General features: G+C 46.3%; 1 protein-coding gene across 1 annotated transcript in view; it reads left to right on the forward strand.

Annotated features, from left to right (window-relative positions):
• LOC104999543 (chromosome unknown open reading frame, human C18orf63) overlaps positions 1-16,229 on the forward strand; it is a 49,259-nt gene that overhangs the window by 28,285 nt on the left and 4,745 nt on the right. The window contains exons 12-13 of the mRNA XM_010855089.1: positions 11,783-11,953; positions 13,207-13,276. Of these exons, the coding sequence (XP_010853391.1) occupies positions 11,783-11,953; positions 13,207-13,276 (241 nt within the window). The remainder of the gene's footprint in view (positions 1-11,782; positions 11,954-13,206; positions 13,277-16,229) is intronic.

A 16,229-nucleotide genomic window follows, 5' to 3' on the forward strand; every position in this document is an offset into this window, starting at 1 on the left:
GTGTGGAGCAGCAGCTCTGGGGCCCATGGGCGCAGTGTGGCAGCTCCGGGGCTCGTGAGCACAGGCTCAACAGTTGCGGCCCGGGGCTTAGTTGCTCTGTGATATGTGGGGTCTTCCCAGATCAGGGGTCAAACTCATGTCTCCTGCGTTGGCAGGTAGATTCTTTACCACTGAGCCACTAGGGAAGCCCCAAGTCTCACATTCTTTCATTCAACAAACATTTATTTAGTATTTGCTGTGTTCCAAGAGCTATTGCAGATGCTTGGGATATACCAGTGAACACTGGCAGAAAGAGACAAACAGTAAACATAACAAATAAGTTATGTTTTAGAAGGTGACAAATGTAGGAAAAAAGAAACACATATTCCTATATAAAAATAGAAACTGCAGTCATATTCAAGGAGAAATCTGGCAAAATTATTGGCTTTGTGGTTTATGATATATCTACTTATCTCACCATTAGAGTTGTTTGGGAATAAAATATTTAAATCTCTGAGTTAAGCAGCTTTTAAAATAAAATCCTGGGTCTGCATGTAGAGGGAACACATGTCAGTATAATCATTTAGCTAAGATGAATAACATAATGGAATTTTAAAAACATGCTATTTAAATCATTATAAGGTTTTATTTCTAAGAGTAAGGATTTTATATAAATTGCCTTTTCCAAATCCAGTTCTAGGTCTGCCCCTTACCATTACTACCAAAAAGAAAGAAATATGGGACTTTTATGAAGAAAATGCAGCCTCACTGCCCTCATTTCCCTTTGGTTCTCAGCTTGGTGAATGCTTGTTTTGGTCTGGATCAGAAGTTGAAAACTATCTACCTTTTTGGAGTTCCTGTTTTTGATAATGGCACGCTAGGTTATTCAAGCTAACCCTCTCATGGAAAGCAACTAAAAATGCTGGATGAATTTTCTTGGAGTTCGTAGAAACATCGAAGAACCCAAGTGACGTATGGAATTACAGTCAAAAAACACTAAGAAAAAACCAGAAAGGTAAACAGAGAATTCAAAATCACTTTTGCTCCTAAGATATGTGATAATCCAGACTTGACATGGAGCTGTGTTTCCACGACATTGAAGAGTGAAGGGAGACAAATGTCCAAGTTCAGAGCCCACAGAGACAGAGAGCCCAAGGGAGATGCCGGCACGCCCTGCAGCACAGGCGCTTTCCTGGACCCTGAAGGCTGTGCCCACAGTGAAGGGACGCCCTTGTAACTAGCTCCATGCTCTCTTCCCCCAGGGACCTGTAAAGGGCCCCCCAGTGGATTTCTGCCCAAATGTATATCACCAAGGTGATCTAAGAAACCTCAAACCAAGAATTAGCTTAAAATACCAGACATATAAAACTATTGGAAATGCCAAAACCTTTGGGAAGAAATGGAACTTTATTGAATTATATTAAAAAATACTATCCAAGTAAATGGAGAACTATGTCACGTTCATAGATTGGAACTCAATCTATGAGAAAAATTGAAAGAGATTTCCATCCAAATTTCAACATATTTGTTTTAGAACTTGATAAGCTTCTTATAAAATTGATATGGAATGTAAAAGTCAAGAATAAGCAAAGACTCTTAGAGGAAAAAAGATAAGAAGGGAGCACTTGCTCTCCAGATAGCAAGATTTATACAAAGCTGTAATAATTAATACGGTATTGGTATGCAGACTAACAAACCACTGGAACAGAGTCCAGAAAGGGACCGATACATATAAGATTGCATACTATCCCAGTTCATAATAGCTCAAACACAATCTAAATGACTGGTATGAATTTTACAAACATAAAGAAGCAAGGTAACAAAAGAGCTTCCATTCATGGGTAGTCCAAAGAGAGGACAAACTCAACCGTGTTGTTTGAGGATGAATGCTTACCTGTGTGCTAAGTTAGTCGTGTCTGACTCTGCAACCGCATGGACCGTAGCCTGCCAGCCTTCTCTGTGCATTGGATTCCCCAGGCAAGAACATGGAGTGGGTTACCATGCCCTCCTCCAGGGGATATTCCTGACTCAGGGATCGAACCCGAGTCTCCTGCATCTCCTGAGCCACTGGGGAACCCCTCAGGGATGACTATATAAGTATACACATTATAAAGGAAAATGAAGAAACTGTTGTTTAAAAATCCAGTACAGTGGTGCCTCCCAAGGGAGGGGAGGGACTGTAACCTGGGCAGGTAGATGGTAGGAAGTCCTTCTGGAACAGTGGTAATTTCCATTTCATTTCTTGTCCTGGGTGATATTATACAAGCATTGACTTTATAATTGTCCATTAAACTCTATCTATATGTTTATGCACTTTTGAATGTGTAGGTTATATTTCATGGGGTATATGTGTGTGTTATTTTGAGAAAAATAATACCAAAAAAAAAACCTTCACACAGCGTAAAAGCCGGAAAGGTCTTACCTTTGGGGCTGTAAGGTAGTAAAATGGGGCTGTAGTTCATAACGATTGCATTCTGACAGTTCTCTGAAGGATGGTGGGCGCCCAGGGCTCCCAGAATGTAACAGCAGCTTGAAAGCAGAGTGAGCTGCCTTTGGGGGCATGGGGGTGAGCAGCGAGGGCAAGGGCAGCAGCAGTACCGCCTGGGGTGTGGGATTCACAGGGCAGTCCCGTGAGGCTCGTCTCGTCCTGCGCAGAGGGATGCACTGCTTCAAGCTTCTCCACCCAGCAATTCAGTTTCGAGAGGTTCATCCTGACAAAGTTACTGGATAAGAAACCAACTTCATGTACACATGCGTGCTAACATTGTTAGCACTACAGACCCTAACACTTCAGACACTCATCAAAGCAGCATCGCGTCCTTCTAATGGGTGCCTACACACTATTACGGAGAAGGAAATGGCAACCCACTCCAGCATTCTTGCCTGGAAAATCCCATGGACAGAGTGGCCTGGCGGGCTACAGTCAGACGTGACTGAGCAGCTGAGCGCACACACACACACGTAAAAAGCAGTTAATGATTATGACCTAGACTTTTACGGCATATCTATAAAACAAAGAACTTTTATATATTATAACATTAAGCAAGCTATGTTTCCCAGAGCAATAAATCCAGCCTGCCTTTTCTCTCCTAAGAACTAGTTTTCATACTTCATAAACTAAAGAAAGCCACGCTATACATGCGGCTGCTGAGATGAAACAAAGGAAAGTATTTTTAGTCATATTTCTCTTTAACCAGATTTACCACATTTCATTACTTTGCTGCCTACTATTGCTCTGCAGTCCCTGAGGAAATAACTAGATGAAACTGAGAGTAAAAACAACATGAAGTAGGACATTCAATACCCCAGGTTGTATACACCCAATCCGGTTGCACAATGAGTAAATTTAGCTCTAGTTAACCTGATTTCAAGTGCAGTTCAAATCTGGGGGCTATGAGAACCAGAATGCTTGCTCTACGTGATCAGAAAACATTTATATTGAAACATATGGTTTTGAGTTTCCCTCGCATATAGGAACATTAACAGACACCAGGCGGGTTCTCCTTTGAGAGATCCCTGAGTTGTATTTGTACTGCCAACGTGACAGAGATTTTATTTGGCCAAGAAGAGCATCAGCCCCGCAGTCCCTGCCGCTCCCCTCTGTACACCTCCGTCTCCCTCTGCGGCGTCTCCACCCTGCGGTGCTCGAGGAATGGGTAGACGGCTCCCTCTGGATTTGGGGACCGTGACGTTTCCAACAGGCGGCTCTCGTTAGACTCAGTCTCCCAAAGCTTTCCAACTTTGAACGCGTCATCTCACTGTTTGAAAAGAGACCGCAAAGCATAGAGCCTCTGGGTAACTCAAAAGGAAGAATTTTCAGACATTTAAAGTTGATTACATAACAAGGCTGTGTAATCTCTTCCTGGAGAAGGGGAGAGTGGAATTTCCAAGTCAAACTGGGTCACTTTTGCCTGGACTGGCTTTAATTAACTGGCAAATCTTCTGCGAAGTATGGAAATAGACCAAATGTCCCCTCAAGTTTCCTTCAAACCTGCCTGCTCTTTGCTGAAGGACAGAACATAAGACCAGAAAGAGATCATGGCCGAGGGGTCCAAGTCCTCCTCAGAGCAGTGAGGGAACTGAGGTACAGAGTAAATGCTGTTCACGTTATTATTATAATGACGAGGAAAAAATAATTGTTGCTTTCTAGTCCCGTCTTGCTCTTTAAAAAATCTAATTGTGAAAGATATCATGGATTCAAAAGAGTTTATAAAGTATACATGCGAGATTCAGTACCTCAGAAGCTTCTCTTCTTTTTAAAAAAAATTTGTTTTAATTAGAGGCTAATTACTTTACAATATTGTAGTGGTTTTTGCCATGCACTGACATGGATCAGCCATGGGTGCACATGTGGCTTCTCTTCTTTAATATTCATTCACTTACTTGGCTGCGCTGGATCTTAGTTGCGACATGTGGAGTCTTCCGTCTTTGTTGCGGCTCGCAGGTCCTAGTTTTGAGCTGCAGCATGGACGATCTTTAGCTGTGCCATGCAAACTCTGAGTTGCGGCCTGTGGGGTCTAGTTCCCCAACCAGGGATTGAGCCCAGGCCCTCCACACTGGCAGTGCGGTGTCTCAGACACCGGACCACTGGGGAGTCCCCCTGAGAGCGTCTTCAGTGTCTCTGCCTGACCTCATTCCTTTCCTGCCCCCAGAGAAGCAGCACAGGGAACTCTCCTCGGCGGTCTGTAACAGCCTGCGTGGACGGGAAATCCGAAAAGGAGGGGATACGTGTGGCTTCCCTTGTGGCTCAGCCGGTAAAGAATCCGCCTACCATGCGGGAGACCTGGGTTCGATCCGTGGGTTGGGAAGATCCCCTGGAGAAGGGAAAGGCTACCCATTCCAGCATTCTGGCCTGGAGAATCCCATGGACTAGACAGTTGCAAAGAGTCGGATACGACTGAGCAACTTCACTTCCATAGCTGATTCACTTTACTGTACACCTGAGACTAACACAACATTGGACATCAGCTATACTCTAATACAGGTTTTTTAAACAGTTAGAGCAAGACAGTATTTTTCTCTCTTGGCCAGACAGCCTTTTCCTTTTGCTTTATATATACAAAATATCACGGGAGCGACGCTGTTTAGGTTAATTCCACTTGGTTTTCCTCTTTTATTCTTATCTGGTTCATCTTCTTCACGGCATCAGGCATGCTTCCCTCGGATGTGTGCCCAGTTCTGCTTTTGCTCTTTCGAGGGTACTGGGTGACCCCCCAGGCCCTCCCAAACCCTCCTCCCAGGAAGCATGAGAGGGGCTCTGCCAGACAACGTCACACACGCCAGCTCTCAGCGCGGGAAGACGAGGAGACGGGAGAGCCCTGGAGCCTCAGAGGGAGTCCCAGTAACTCAGAATTGAGAAACTGCAGATTCAAGCAGTTGAAACCACAAGAGCTGATGAGCTTTCTCAAGGGTGAGTATTTAAGTAATTACTGGAGCAACGGTAAATGTACGCTTCCTGGGAACCACGTGGATCCCCAAACAGAATTCAGGGCCCTTGTTAAGCTGCAGCAGCAAGTGGGTGCTGGGAAATAACCAATGTTGGCTGCAAGCTGTAACCCCAGAACCCTGACCTCATCGACCTGTAACCAAAACCTTAGTGGTCATATTTCCACTAAAAATGGGCTTTCACTCATTCATTTGTCAAATATTTAGAAAGCACCTACTATGTGCCAGGACCCTGGAGAAGGAAATGGCAACGCACTCCAGTATTGTTGCCTGGAGAATCCCGTGGACAGAGGAGCCTGGCAGGCTACAGTCCATGGAGTAGCAAGAGTCGGACACAACTTAGCTACTAAAAACACAACACAAATGTGCCAGGAACTGCACTAGGGGCCAGATGTGTATCAGATGTCAAAGACCCAGTCAGTCCTCCCCGAATCCAGCAGGGAAGAGAGGCAATCAGGCTGTGCAGAGATGTTAAATGCTACCAGAAAGGAAGTGTTGGGTTGGCCTAAGAGTTCTTTCTGCAACAGTATACAGAAAAAACAGAACGAACTTTTGGCCAACCCTATATAATGAGCTATTATGGAAGCTATCTAGAGCAGCAGCACAGCTTCCAGAAAGAAGAGACTTTTAAGGATATTCCTGTGGGTGAGAATTTGTAGTGTGCCCTGGAGGTAAAAGAGTGGTCTGCTTGTGTGCTAAGTTGCTTCACTCATGTCTGACCCTTTGTGACCCCATGGACTGTAGCCCGCCAGGCTCCTCTGTCCATGGGATTCTCTGCAAGAATACTGGAGTCAGTTGCCATGCCCTCCTCCAGGGGATCTTCCCGACCCAGGGATTGAACCCTCGTCTCTTACGTTTCCTGCATTGGCAGATGGGTTATTTACAACTAGCTCCACCTGGGAAGCCCAGAAAGAGTGATCTAGACAAAGGAAAACCTGTGTGTGAGAAGACCAGAGAAAAGCATGGTAAGTCTAAGGAACTAAAGCAGGTCTGTGAGGCTAGCAGGAGGCAAGGAGGAAGGAACACTGAGAGACGCTGCTGGACAGAAGGGATGGGGGATTTGGGATTAGACAAAGACAAGGCTGGATACGAGGGTTGCTGTTGGGAGGCTGTGCTAGCATGATGCAGAGAGTAAACTGATTCAGAACACTGATGTTAGAGCTTTCTCTTTTCCAACACAAGCATTTTTAGCATTTATAAATGTCCCTCTAGGCAATGCTTTAAGCACATCTAATAATTTTAACATGTGCTTTCATCTCAATTCAGTTTAAGTTGAGTTTTTCTAAATTTCTCCTTAGAAGCTTGATTAATTTTCAAATATTTATGACTTTTCCAGATGTTTTTTCTATTTTTGCTTTCTAGGAAGTCTACTGTGGTCATTTATTTTAAATTTACTGAGACTTGTTTCATACAAGACTTGTTACACCCTGTGTATGGGATACATATGGGCCACCCCAAGGCCAGTTGACACTTTCCCCTTTTTATCTGGCCTTGCTATCCGGACTTTTCCTTCTTCTTTCTCTTTCTTTTTCAATGATCTCTCCTCCGGTGGCAGAGACGTGAAGGTCAGACCTGCATAGATTTCCTACAGTCTGAGGATTTTTCTCAACACTGACTTTGAGGAACAATGTAGCAACTTCACAAAAATAAATAATAAAATATTGGCATGGATGTGAGAGTTGGACCATAAAGAAATCTGAGCAGGGAAGAATTGATGCTTTTGAACTGTGGTGAAAGTTCAAAGACTCTTGAGCTAGAGAAGACTCTTAAGAGTCCTTTGGACAGCAAGGAGATCCAACCAGTCAATTCTAAAGGAAATCAACCCTGAATATTCATTGGAAGGACTGATGCTGAAGCTGAAGCTCCAATACTTTGGCCACCTGATGCGAAGAACTGACTCACTGGGAAAGACCCTGATGTTGGGAAAGACTGAAGGTAGGAGGAGAAGGGGACGATAGGATGAGATGGTTGGATGGCATTATCGACACAATGGACATGAGATTGAGCAAACTCTAGGAAATGGTGAAGGACAGGGAAGCCTGGCGTGCTGCAGTTCATGGGGTCACAGAGAGTAGGACACGACATATCAACTGAACAGCATGTTGCGTATAAACCCATATTTGGGAAAGAAAATTACTCTAAAGGACCACAATCTGCAGAAATGTGACGGGCCACAATAATTACAACCTTCATATTACTATGCAGAGGGGTTGGAGCCAGAGCCACACGGCTTCAAATATCTCCTTTCCCAGAAGAGGGTCTTTCCCCATTGTGGTGGCTTCCCAGAAGAAAAAGATGTTCAGCCTCAAGGACAAATTCAAACTCTCATCTCTCACGAGGGAGGAAATCATTGCATTTTTCTGTTCTCCATTCATCTCTCTTTACAAAGCTGGTCTCATGCACAGTCATTGTGTTTTATTGCTATTTTTCAGTGAGGAAGAGAATCATTGAATTAGAAATTACAGATTCTGCCTTGCTTTCCATAAGTGGTTAGAACATAAAAATAACCTCCAAACTCAGGTGGGTACCTACTGATATCTAATGCCAGCTCCTATCCCCACTACCTTCTTCCTTTCGTAATTGTAATAGTGTCTGGGAATTTCAGCTAAGAACTTATTCCACTTAGTTCTCATGACATTGGAATTCTAGTAAGTTTTAAGACACCGGTCAGTTCTCTTGCTGCAGAAGACGGAGTCCCTTGAGTTGGATCATAAATATTCTTGTGCAGGTCTCTGCCTTGTAAATTAACAAAGGAGCAGCTGATAAAAGTAGGTGAAGACACTGTGGCAGAGGTAGTGTGAATTATTTTAAGTCCTTAAAGTCACAAATTCTGAGGAATCTAGTAATATTTAAAGGGAAGAAAGCAAGGGACATGTTTTTTTTCCCCATCATTCAGAATTTTGTGCTTTAAAAGAGGAAGTGGGCTACAGAAGGAGCTGTGAAATGGGTTACGGAGTCATGTGGCAGCCGGCATCAACTTTAAATAGAACAGCTTGAGGGCTCTTTTTAACTCTCTTTTGATGGTTGTTTCTTCTTGGGGTACGTAAAACCGTCTCTCTCCACACAGCTTCACTGGAAATGGTCAGCCGCCTCCACCCCACATCTGAGGTTGTACTGTGCCTCTGCTGGCACACTAAGTTCCACTCTAGCCATCACCCTCACGTTTGACTTATATTTCTCCTCCAGGCTCCAGTTTGAGTTCCACAAGTCCTGATTAACCACAGCCTAATGAGAGGAGATGTCATGCATTCCTCTAGTCTCTCTAGTGAACACTGGAAAGCTCCACATCCTACGGGCTGGGGAGCCAGGGCAACAACTCAGCTTCTCTCCAGATGCGTGTCTGTCACTGTCCTTAAGCTGCTGGCCCAGCAGTTACCAGCTGCTCATGGCTTCCCTGGTGGCTCAGGCGGTAAGGAATCCACCTGCAATGTAGGAGACCCAGGATTGATCTGTGGTTGGGGAAGATCCCCTGGGGAAGGAAAGGGCAACCCACTCTAGTATTCCTGCCTAGAGAATCCCGTGGACAGAAGAGCCTGGTGGGCTACAGTCCAGGGGTCAGATCACAGGGCTGCTCAGCCTCCACAATTTCATGATGCAATTCCCCATAATAAATCTCCATACTTGTGTGTGTATGTGTGTGTTTAACAGAAGTACATATACCCAATGGGTTTTGTTTCCCTGGAGAGTGTTGACTAATACAACACCCTTCTTCAAAAGAGTTCTGAGTTCTTCCATGAACATTTTGCATTTATTTATCTCCACCCTATCTTGTAATAGGAATTGTGAACAGATGAACTGTGTGAGCCTATCTAACCTCTCTGGTGGGCGGAGCACCCGGACCTACAGGGAGGTGAGGCAGGACACGGGGAGCGAGCCCCAGGCTGTGCAGTGCTCACAGCCCTCTTGGCCTCACGGTGGCTGCCTCTGCCCGCTTTGATAGCACTCGCTCCTCTCCATGGCCTGGTACCCATCGGGCTCTCTCTGCCAGGCCCCAAGCGAGGACATTCCTAATCCAAGCTGAGAACATTGCACTTTCCTCTTTATGTGGAGCTTAAGGTCAGAGGCTGCTGGTTCTCATGATTTCAGAAACTCACACACACATTCCTCGGTGTGAAGCACTCCTGATTTGGCCTCACGAGCACAGGGAGAACAGGGAGGGGACTGGCAGGGCCAGGCAGGTGTCAGAGCCCTCCCAACCATCAGCACCGCTCGATGCCCACAAAGAACAACTGTTCTTCTGTTCCGTCTTCCCCCTTGAACTTGGGCATGGCCATCCTACAGACGCCAAGCTAAAACAAGAGGGGAAACCAGGACCGGCTTTGCTGATGAGGGGCTTCCCTGCAGGCTTAGACAGTAAAGAATCCGCCTGCAATGCAGGAGACCCAGGTTCAGTCCCCGGGTTGGGAGTATGCCCTGGAGAAGGAAAAGGCCACCCACTTCAGTGTTCTTACCTGGAGACTCCCAGGGACAGAGGAGCCCGGTGGGCTATAGTCCATGGGATTGCAGAGAGTCGGAAATGCCTAAGCAACTATCACTTTCACTTTTCATATTGATGAAATGCCCATATTTTATTTTTTTTATAGGGCTTAGTTCTTACTCAATTTTATTTACCTTGAAACTTTACCATTGTGTGTTTTTAAGCATTATTCCTCAAGCATTATTTTTTCAATTTATTGTTTTATTGAAGGAAATAAAAACAAAAGTAAACAAGTGGGACCTGATTAAACTTAAAGGCTTTTGCACAGCAAAGGAAACTATAAGCAAGGTAAAAAGACAACCCTCAGAATGGAAGAAAATAACAGCAAATGAAACAACTGGCAAAAGATTAATTTCCAAATTATACAGGCAGCTCATACAACTCAATACCAGGAAAACAACCCAATCAACAAGTGGGGAAAAGACCTAAACAGACATTTCTCCAAGGAAGACATACAGATGGCTAACAAACACATGAAAAGATGCTCATGCGTTAATGAGACCCGGAGACGCCAGACAGCACTGGGGTCTTCTGCGGGCCGACGGCGGGGCAGTGGGAACTCAGCAGAACTGCCCTCCCGCTGACTGTCCACAGCCGGCGCTCTCAGCGCTGGCCGTGGGCTTCTCATCCCTCCTGAGGCTCCGGGCACTTGGCTTCTCCGCACTGCCTCGTCTCCCAGCCCTGCCTCACCGTTCAGCTTGCAGTGGGGACTGCTCGAGCACACAGCTCACACGAGCATCGTGCCCTCGCTCCTGGATCATCTGGGGCTCGCCAGGGGCACGCCAGAAGCACGAGGGACAGAGCCCAACACCACGAGACGCGAGGGGAAGAGACATGCTCCAGGACTGTAACCTGCGACACTGTCTTATTTCTCAGGCTTGCAAACGTTTGCCCAGCCCCAGATCTCTGGGCGTATTCTCAAGAAACGCTGCTACTTCCATCTCTTATAAATAAGAGCTCCAAAGGGAAAGCGGGGGCCAGGACAGAGGATTCCAATTTATGTTTTATGGCCTCAGATTTCCCAACTTGAAATACCACAGTTAATTATCCACACTACAAACGCAGCATTCAAGGTATTTACTAAGGTTTCATTTAATCTCACAGGTCTCTGGCACCTGGAGAAATTAGGAGCCTGGGGAAAACAGTAATTAGCAACCATTCAAGACTTAAAGGGCCCTGCAGTTGCAAAAAGCACTTTTAAATGCTTTTCAAATATGTATTTATCAGCACCTCTCCCCTGAGAAGGTAGCTCCGCTCCAGAAAAGGTAACCTGGGCAATTTTTACAGACGAGGGAGATTAGAACTCTCCAGGTTTTCAGTCCAGGTTGTCCTCTTTGTGTAAAATGTAGGGGACACTTCCTCAGCACAAAGCCAGTACAAACCTGCAATCAAGGGGTCTCTCTCTGCAGCTGTCCACCCTGTGAGCAACAGAGGAAGGAAACCCCTCACACAGGTAGATGTTTGTATACAGAAAATGCAGATTACTTGTGTTAGTTTTCTGACATGGTCAATCCCAACCTCCTCATACTTTTTCATCTCATTCTATGACATTAAAGGAATTCAGAGGGCCAGAATCTTTGAAATGACACAAGATGTCCTTGCAGGAGCTGTGACTCTCTTTGGTTGTACAGTCAAAATAGCCCTGGGTCTGAGGAGGCCCAGCAGCCACAGAGAGAGCACAGTATAAGTGAAAGTGTTTCTCAGCGTCCTTTTTTAAAAAGGGGGCAGTAATGCCTAACCTCAAAGTGCTGCAGTCCATGGGGCCGCAAAGAGTTGGACATGACTGGGCAAAAGGACCGCACCGCTAATCGTGGAACTGCATGTCCTGCAGGGGTTATGGAGGCTGGGAGAGGGGTCCTGTCCGTGAATGTCTCAACTCAGACAGTGGAAGCTGGACCTAGGGATGACAACGGTTCCTGCAGACTAGGCTCCTTGACTGTCCCAGAGGAGGACGATTCTCGAATGTACGACTCTGGGCTGGGAAGCTGCATCTCCTGCAAGCTCCCAGGTGATGCTCCTCTGAGCACCACGGGGCTGGCACACCTTCCTCAGGTAACCTCTTGTGTTTGTAAAAGCATCTAAGCCTGCCTTCACTCTTTACTCACTGTTGTGTTGACAAGCACCAGATTTGAACCATCGTGTGTGTCCCAGGGCCCGCTGGCAATATTGTGCTTTATAGCAGAGATATGGGCTTCCCAGGAGGTGTGGTGGTAAACACCTGCAATGCAGGAGACACAAGAAAGGCAGGTTTGATCCCTGGAAAAGTGTATTTGGCCATTCAGATGAGAAATAGTGTGAGACATATGTGCTTGGTCATTCATCCACTGTTCCTGGCTCACAGCTCCCCAAACTCTTGGAATTCCCTGAGCAATAAGGGCAATGAGATAATATGTGGCCTCATGTCTTTAGTTCCTGAAAACATATCAGGGAATCCCACGCAGGGGAGGGGCTGGTTGCCATGAGAACCATATGATTAGAGAATGGAACCCTCAGTCCCGCCCCCTTATTTCCAGGAAGGGAGGGGGCTGGCTGTTGAATCAATCACCAGTGGCCAACGATGTAAGCAATCACGCCTGTGTAGGGTTCGGTTCAGTCATGCCCGACTCTGCGACCCCATGGACTGAGCACGCCAGGCCTCCCTGTCCATCACCAACTCCCAGAACTTGCTCAAACGCATGTCCAGTGATGCCATCCAACCGTCTCATCCTCTGTCGTCCCCTTCTCCTCCTGCCCTCAATCTTTCCCAGCATCAGGGTCTTTTCCAATGAGTCAGTTCTATGCTTCAGGTGGCCAAAGTATTAGAGTTTCAGCTTCAGCATCAGTCCTTCCAATGAACACCCAGGGCTGATCTCCTTTAGGATGGACTGGTTGGATCTCCTTGCAGTCCAAGGGACTCTCAAGAGTCTTCTCCAACACCACAGTTCAAAAGCATCAATTCTTTGGCGCACAGCTTTCTTTATAGTCCAACTCTCACAACCATACATGATCACTGGAAAAACCATAGCTTTGACTAGACGGACCTTTGTTAGCAAAGTAATGCCTCTGCTTTTTAATATGCTCTCTAAGTTGGTCATAGATTTCTTTCAAGGAGCAAGCGTCTTTTAATTTCATGCCTGTGCATTGTTATTTAGCAACTAAACAACGAGTAAATCAATGATCTAGTGAGAAAACAGGTGTCCCGAGTTCTGGGAGCCATCCTAGCACATGAATGGAACCTGCAGTGGGGTGGTGGGAGCCTCTGATTTATAGCCGGTGGGTCAGAAGTGCAGGTAACAACCTGGCCTTGAGATTGGTATCTGACACAGAGGCCGCCTTCTGGGGCTGAGGCCTTGGCCTGTGGAATCGGAGTCTGTCTCCGGGTAGAGGGCCTCAGAGGTGAGTTGAATTCATCACCTGGCATCTGAGAATGGCATGTTGGTGTGAGGAAGCCTGCACACACATCCTGGAATTGGGTCTGGGGACCCAAAGGCCATCCCCACCCCCATCCCACCCCCATCTTTTCTGTTTACTGTATTGAAAGTGATAGAAGTCAAACAATTCAAGGGAAGAAAAAGAAAAAAGCTTTTAAGGTTAAAAAAAAGAGAGAGAGACTATGAATTGCTTTGGGTTCTGTCTTTAAAGAAAATTCCTAGGCTTTGGCACGGTCACCTTGAAAATGGAAGCATGCCCATCTATTCCTGTTGAGAGTCTCGAGTTTCCCGAGCAACGTGTTCCTTTCCTGCTTCCTAATCTTAAAATTCACACTTCCGAAACAACTAACTGCTGAGCTTATCTTGTCTGTCCAGCCACCAAATTATGTAAGGGCTGTTATTGTTTCAAGGAAAGAGAGAGGGATATTAAAACGCCACATCTAACAGAGGAAAAAGATGCAGAAATGATGTGAAGTTCTAGCACATTTCTGTGCTTACAAAAACCCAGTTCCAGGCTGCCTGATTTGTTCCAAAATCCCCTCCTGACTCTACTCACAGCTGCGTTTGGAGAATAAAAGAAACATTGCCTTGCCATTAGTCGTCTTTCTCCTCCCTTTCCTCTGCTAAGTCCTGGAGGCTTCTCACGTAATCAAAAAATAAGAAAATGAGGTAGAAGTTAATAATAAAGAATAAAGAAGGTGATAATAAAGATAAAAACCAAAGAAGGTGCAGGTGTGTGTGTATGCGCCCTCCGAAGATGGGGCTGTCATCCTTTTATGGAGCAAAGTCAATGTCCAAGAGAAGCCTTGTATCAGACCGTCAATGAACACTTAGCAAGCATCCAGCCGGTGGAGGCAGCGCTGCCCGTGCCGGACTTGAGGGCGAAAAAGGTGGGAATGAGAAGGACCAATACCGGCCTTACTTCAGCGTCCCACAGTGTACGGGGCGGGGCCAGAATGGAGACCTGGCCAATACCGGCCTTACTTCAGCGTCCCACAGTGTACGGGGCGGGGCCAGAATGGAGACCTGGCCAGATGCACCAACCCAGTTCACAGAGACTCTGAGTGTGTCACCCTGTACACGTGCACGTGTGTGTGTATGTGTGCACAATTGTGTCCGATTCTGCAACTACATAGACTGTAACCCTCCAGGCTCCTCTGTGCATGGGATTCTCCAGGCAAGAATACTGGAATGGGTTGCCATTTCCTCCTCTAGGGGACCTTCCTGACCCAGGGATCAAACCCAGGTCTCTGTGTCTCCTGTATCAGCAAGTGGAGGCTTTACATGTCACCTGTGTGTGTTTAAGTTGCTCAGTCATGTCTGACTCTGTGCGACCCCATGGACTGTAGCCCACCACGCTCCTCTGTCCATGGGATTCTCCAGGCAAGAATACTGGAATGGTTTGCCATGCCTTTCTCCAGGGGATTTTCCCCACCCAGGGATTGAACCCAGGTCTCCCACATTGCAGGCGGATTCTTTACCGTCTGACCTACCAAGGGAGACTCATGTCACCTTATACGCCATAAAGTGCTTTGCAGGCATGATTAAGTTGAAGATCTTGAGTCTGGGACATCATCTCGGAATATTCAGGTGGATCCAGTGTAATCACAAGGGCTCTTCTAAGGGCAAGAGGAGGACAGGGGAGTCAGAGAAGGAGATATGAGGATGGTTATGTTTCTGGCTTTGAAGATGAAGAAGGAGCCAAGGAATGAGGGGCTGGAAAGACCAGGGCTCCCAGAGCCTCTAAAAGGAATCTGATCCTGCTGACACCTTGATGTAGCCCACAGGACCCATTTCAGACTTCTCCAGAGCTGTCAGATGGCTAATACGTGTTGCTTCACAGAATAAGTCGGTGGCAATTTGCTACAGTGGCAACAAGAAACTGATCAGAGGGAAAGGGAATTAGAAAACCCCAAGCAGCCTGGGTCCCCCACTCCTGGCCCTGATCAGGGCCTAGACACAGGAGTCTGTTCCCAGGTAAGGGGAACACGACCTGGGTTTCCATCTGTAGGGTGAGCAGCCCTGCCCAAGGGGTTTCTTCACCCCCAAAACATATAGTTGGCTCCTTTGCCTCCATTCTTGACGAAAATATTTTAGAGACTTAAAAGGCCTTATGCTAATCAGTTCAGTTCATTCGCTTAGTCGTGTCCGACTCTTGGCGACCCCATGCACGGCAGCACGGCAGGCCTCCCTGTCCATCACAAACTCCCAGAGTTCACCCAAACTGATGTCCACTGAGTGGGTGATGCCATCCAACCATCTCATCCTCTGTCTTCCCCTTCTCCTCCTGCCCTCAATCTTTCCCAGCATCAGGGTCTTTTCCAATGAGTCAGCTCTTTGCACCAGGTGGCCAAAGGACTGGAGTTTCAGCTTCAACATCAGTCCTTCCAATGAACACCCAGGAGTGATCTCCTTTAGGATGGACTGGTTGGATCTCCTTGCAGTCCAAGGGACCCTCAAGAGTCTTCTCCAACACCACAGTTCAAAAGCATCAATTCTTTGCTGCTCAGCTTTCTTCACAGTCCAACTCTCACATCCATACGTGACTACTGGAAAAACCATAGCCTTGACTAAGACGGACCTTTGTTGGCAAAGTAATGTCTCTGCTTTTTAATATGCTGTCTAGGTTGGTCATAACTTTCCTTCCAAGGAGCAAGGGTCTTTTAATTTCATGGCTGCAGTCACCATCTGCCCTGATTTTGGAGCCCAAAAAAATAAAGTCAGCCACTGTTTCCACTGGTTCCCCATCTATTTGCCATGAAGTGATGGGACCAGATGCCATGATCTTAGTTTTCTGAATGTTGAGCTTTAAGCCAACTTTTTCACTCTCCTCTTTCACTTTCATCAAGAGGCTCTTTAGTTCTTCTTCACTTTCTGCCGTAAGGGTGGTGTCATCTGCACACCTGAGGTTATTGATA

Source organism: Bison bison, unplaced genomic scaffold (genome assembly GCF_000754665.1).
Source record: "Bison bison bison isolate TAMUID 2011002044 unplaced genomic scaffold, Bison_UMD1.0 scf7180017864353, whole genome shotgun sequence".
NCBI classification, from domain to species: domain Eukaryota; kingdom Metazoa; phylum Chordata; class Mammalia; order Artiodactyla; family Bovidae; genus Bison; species Bison bison.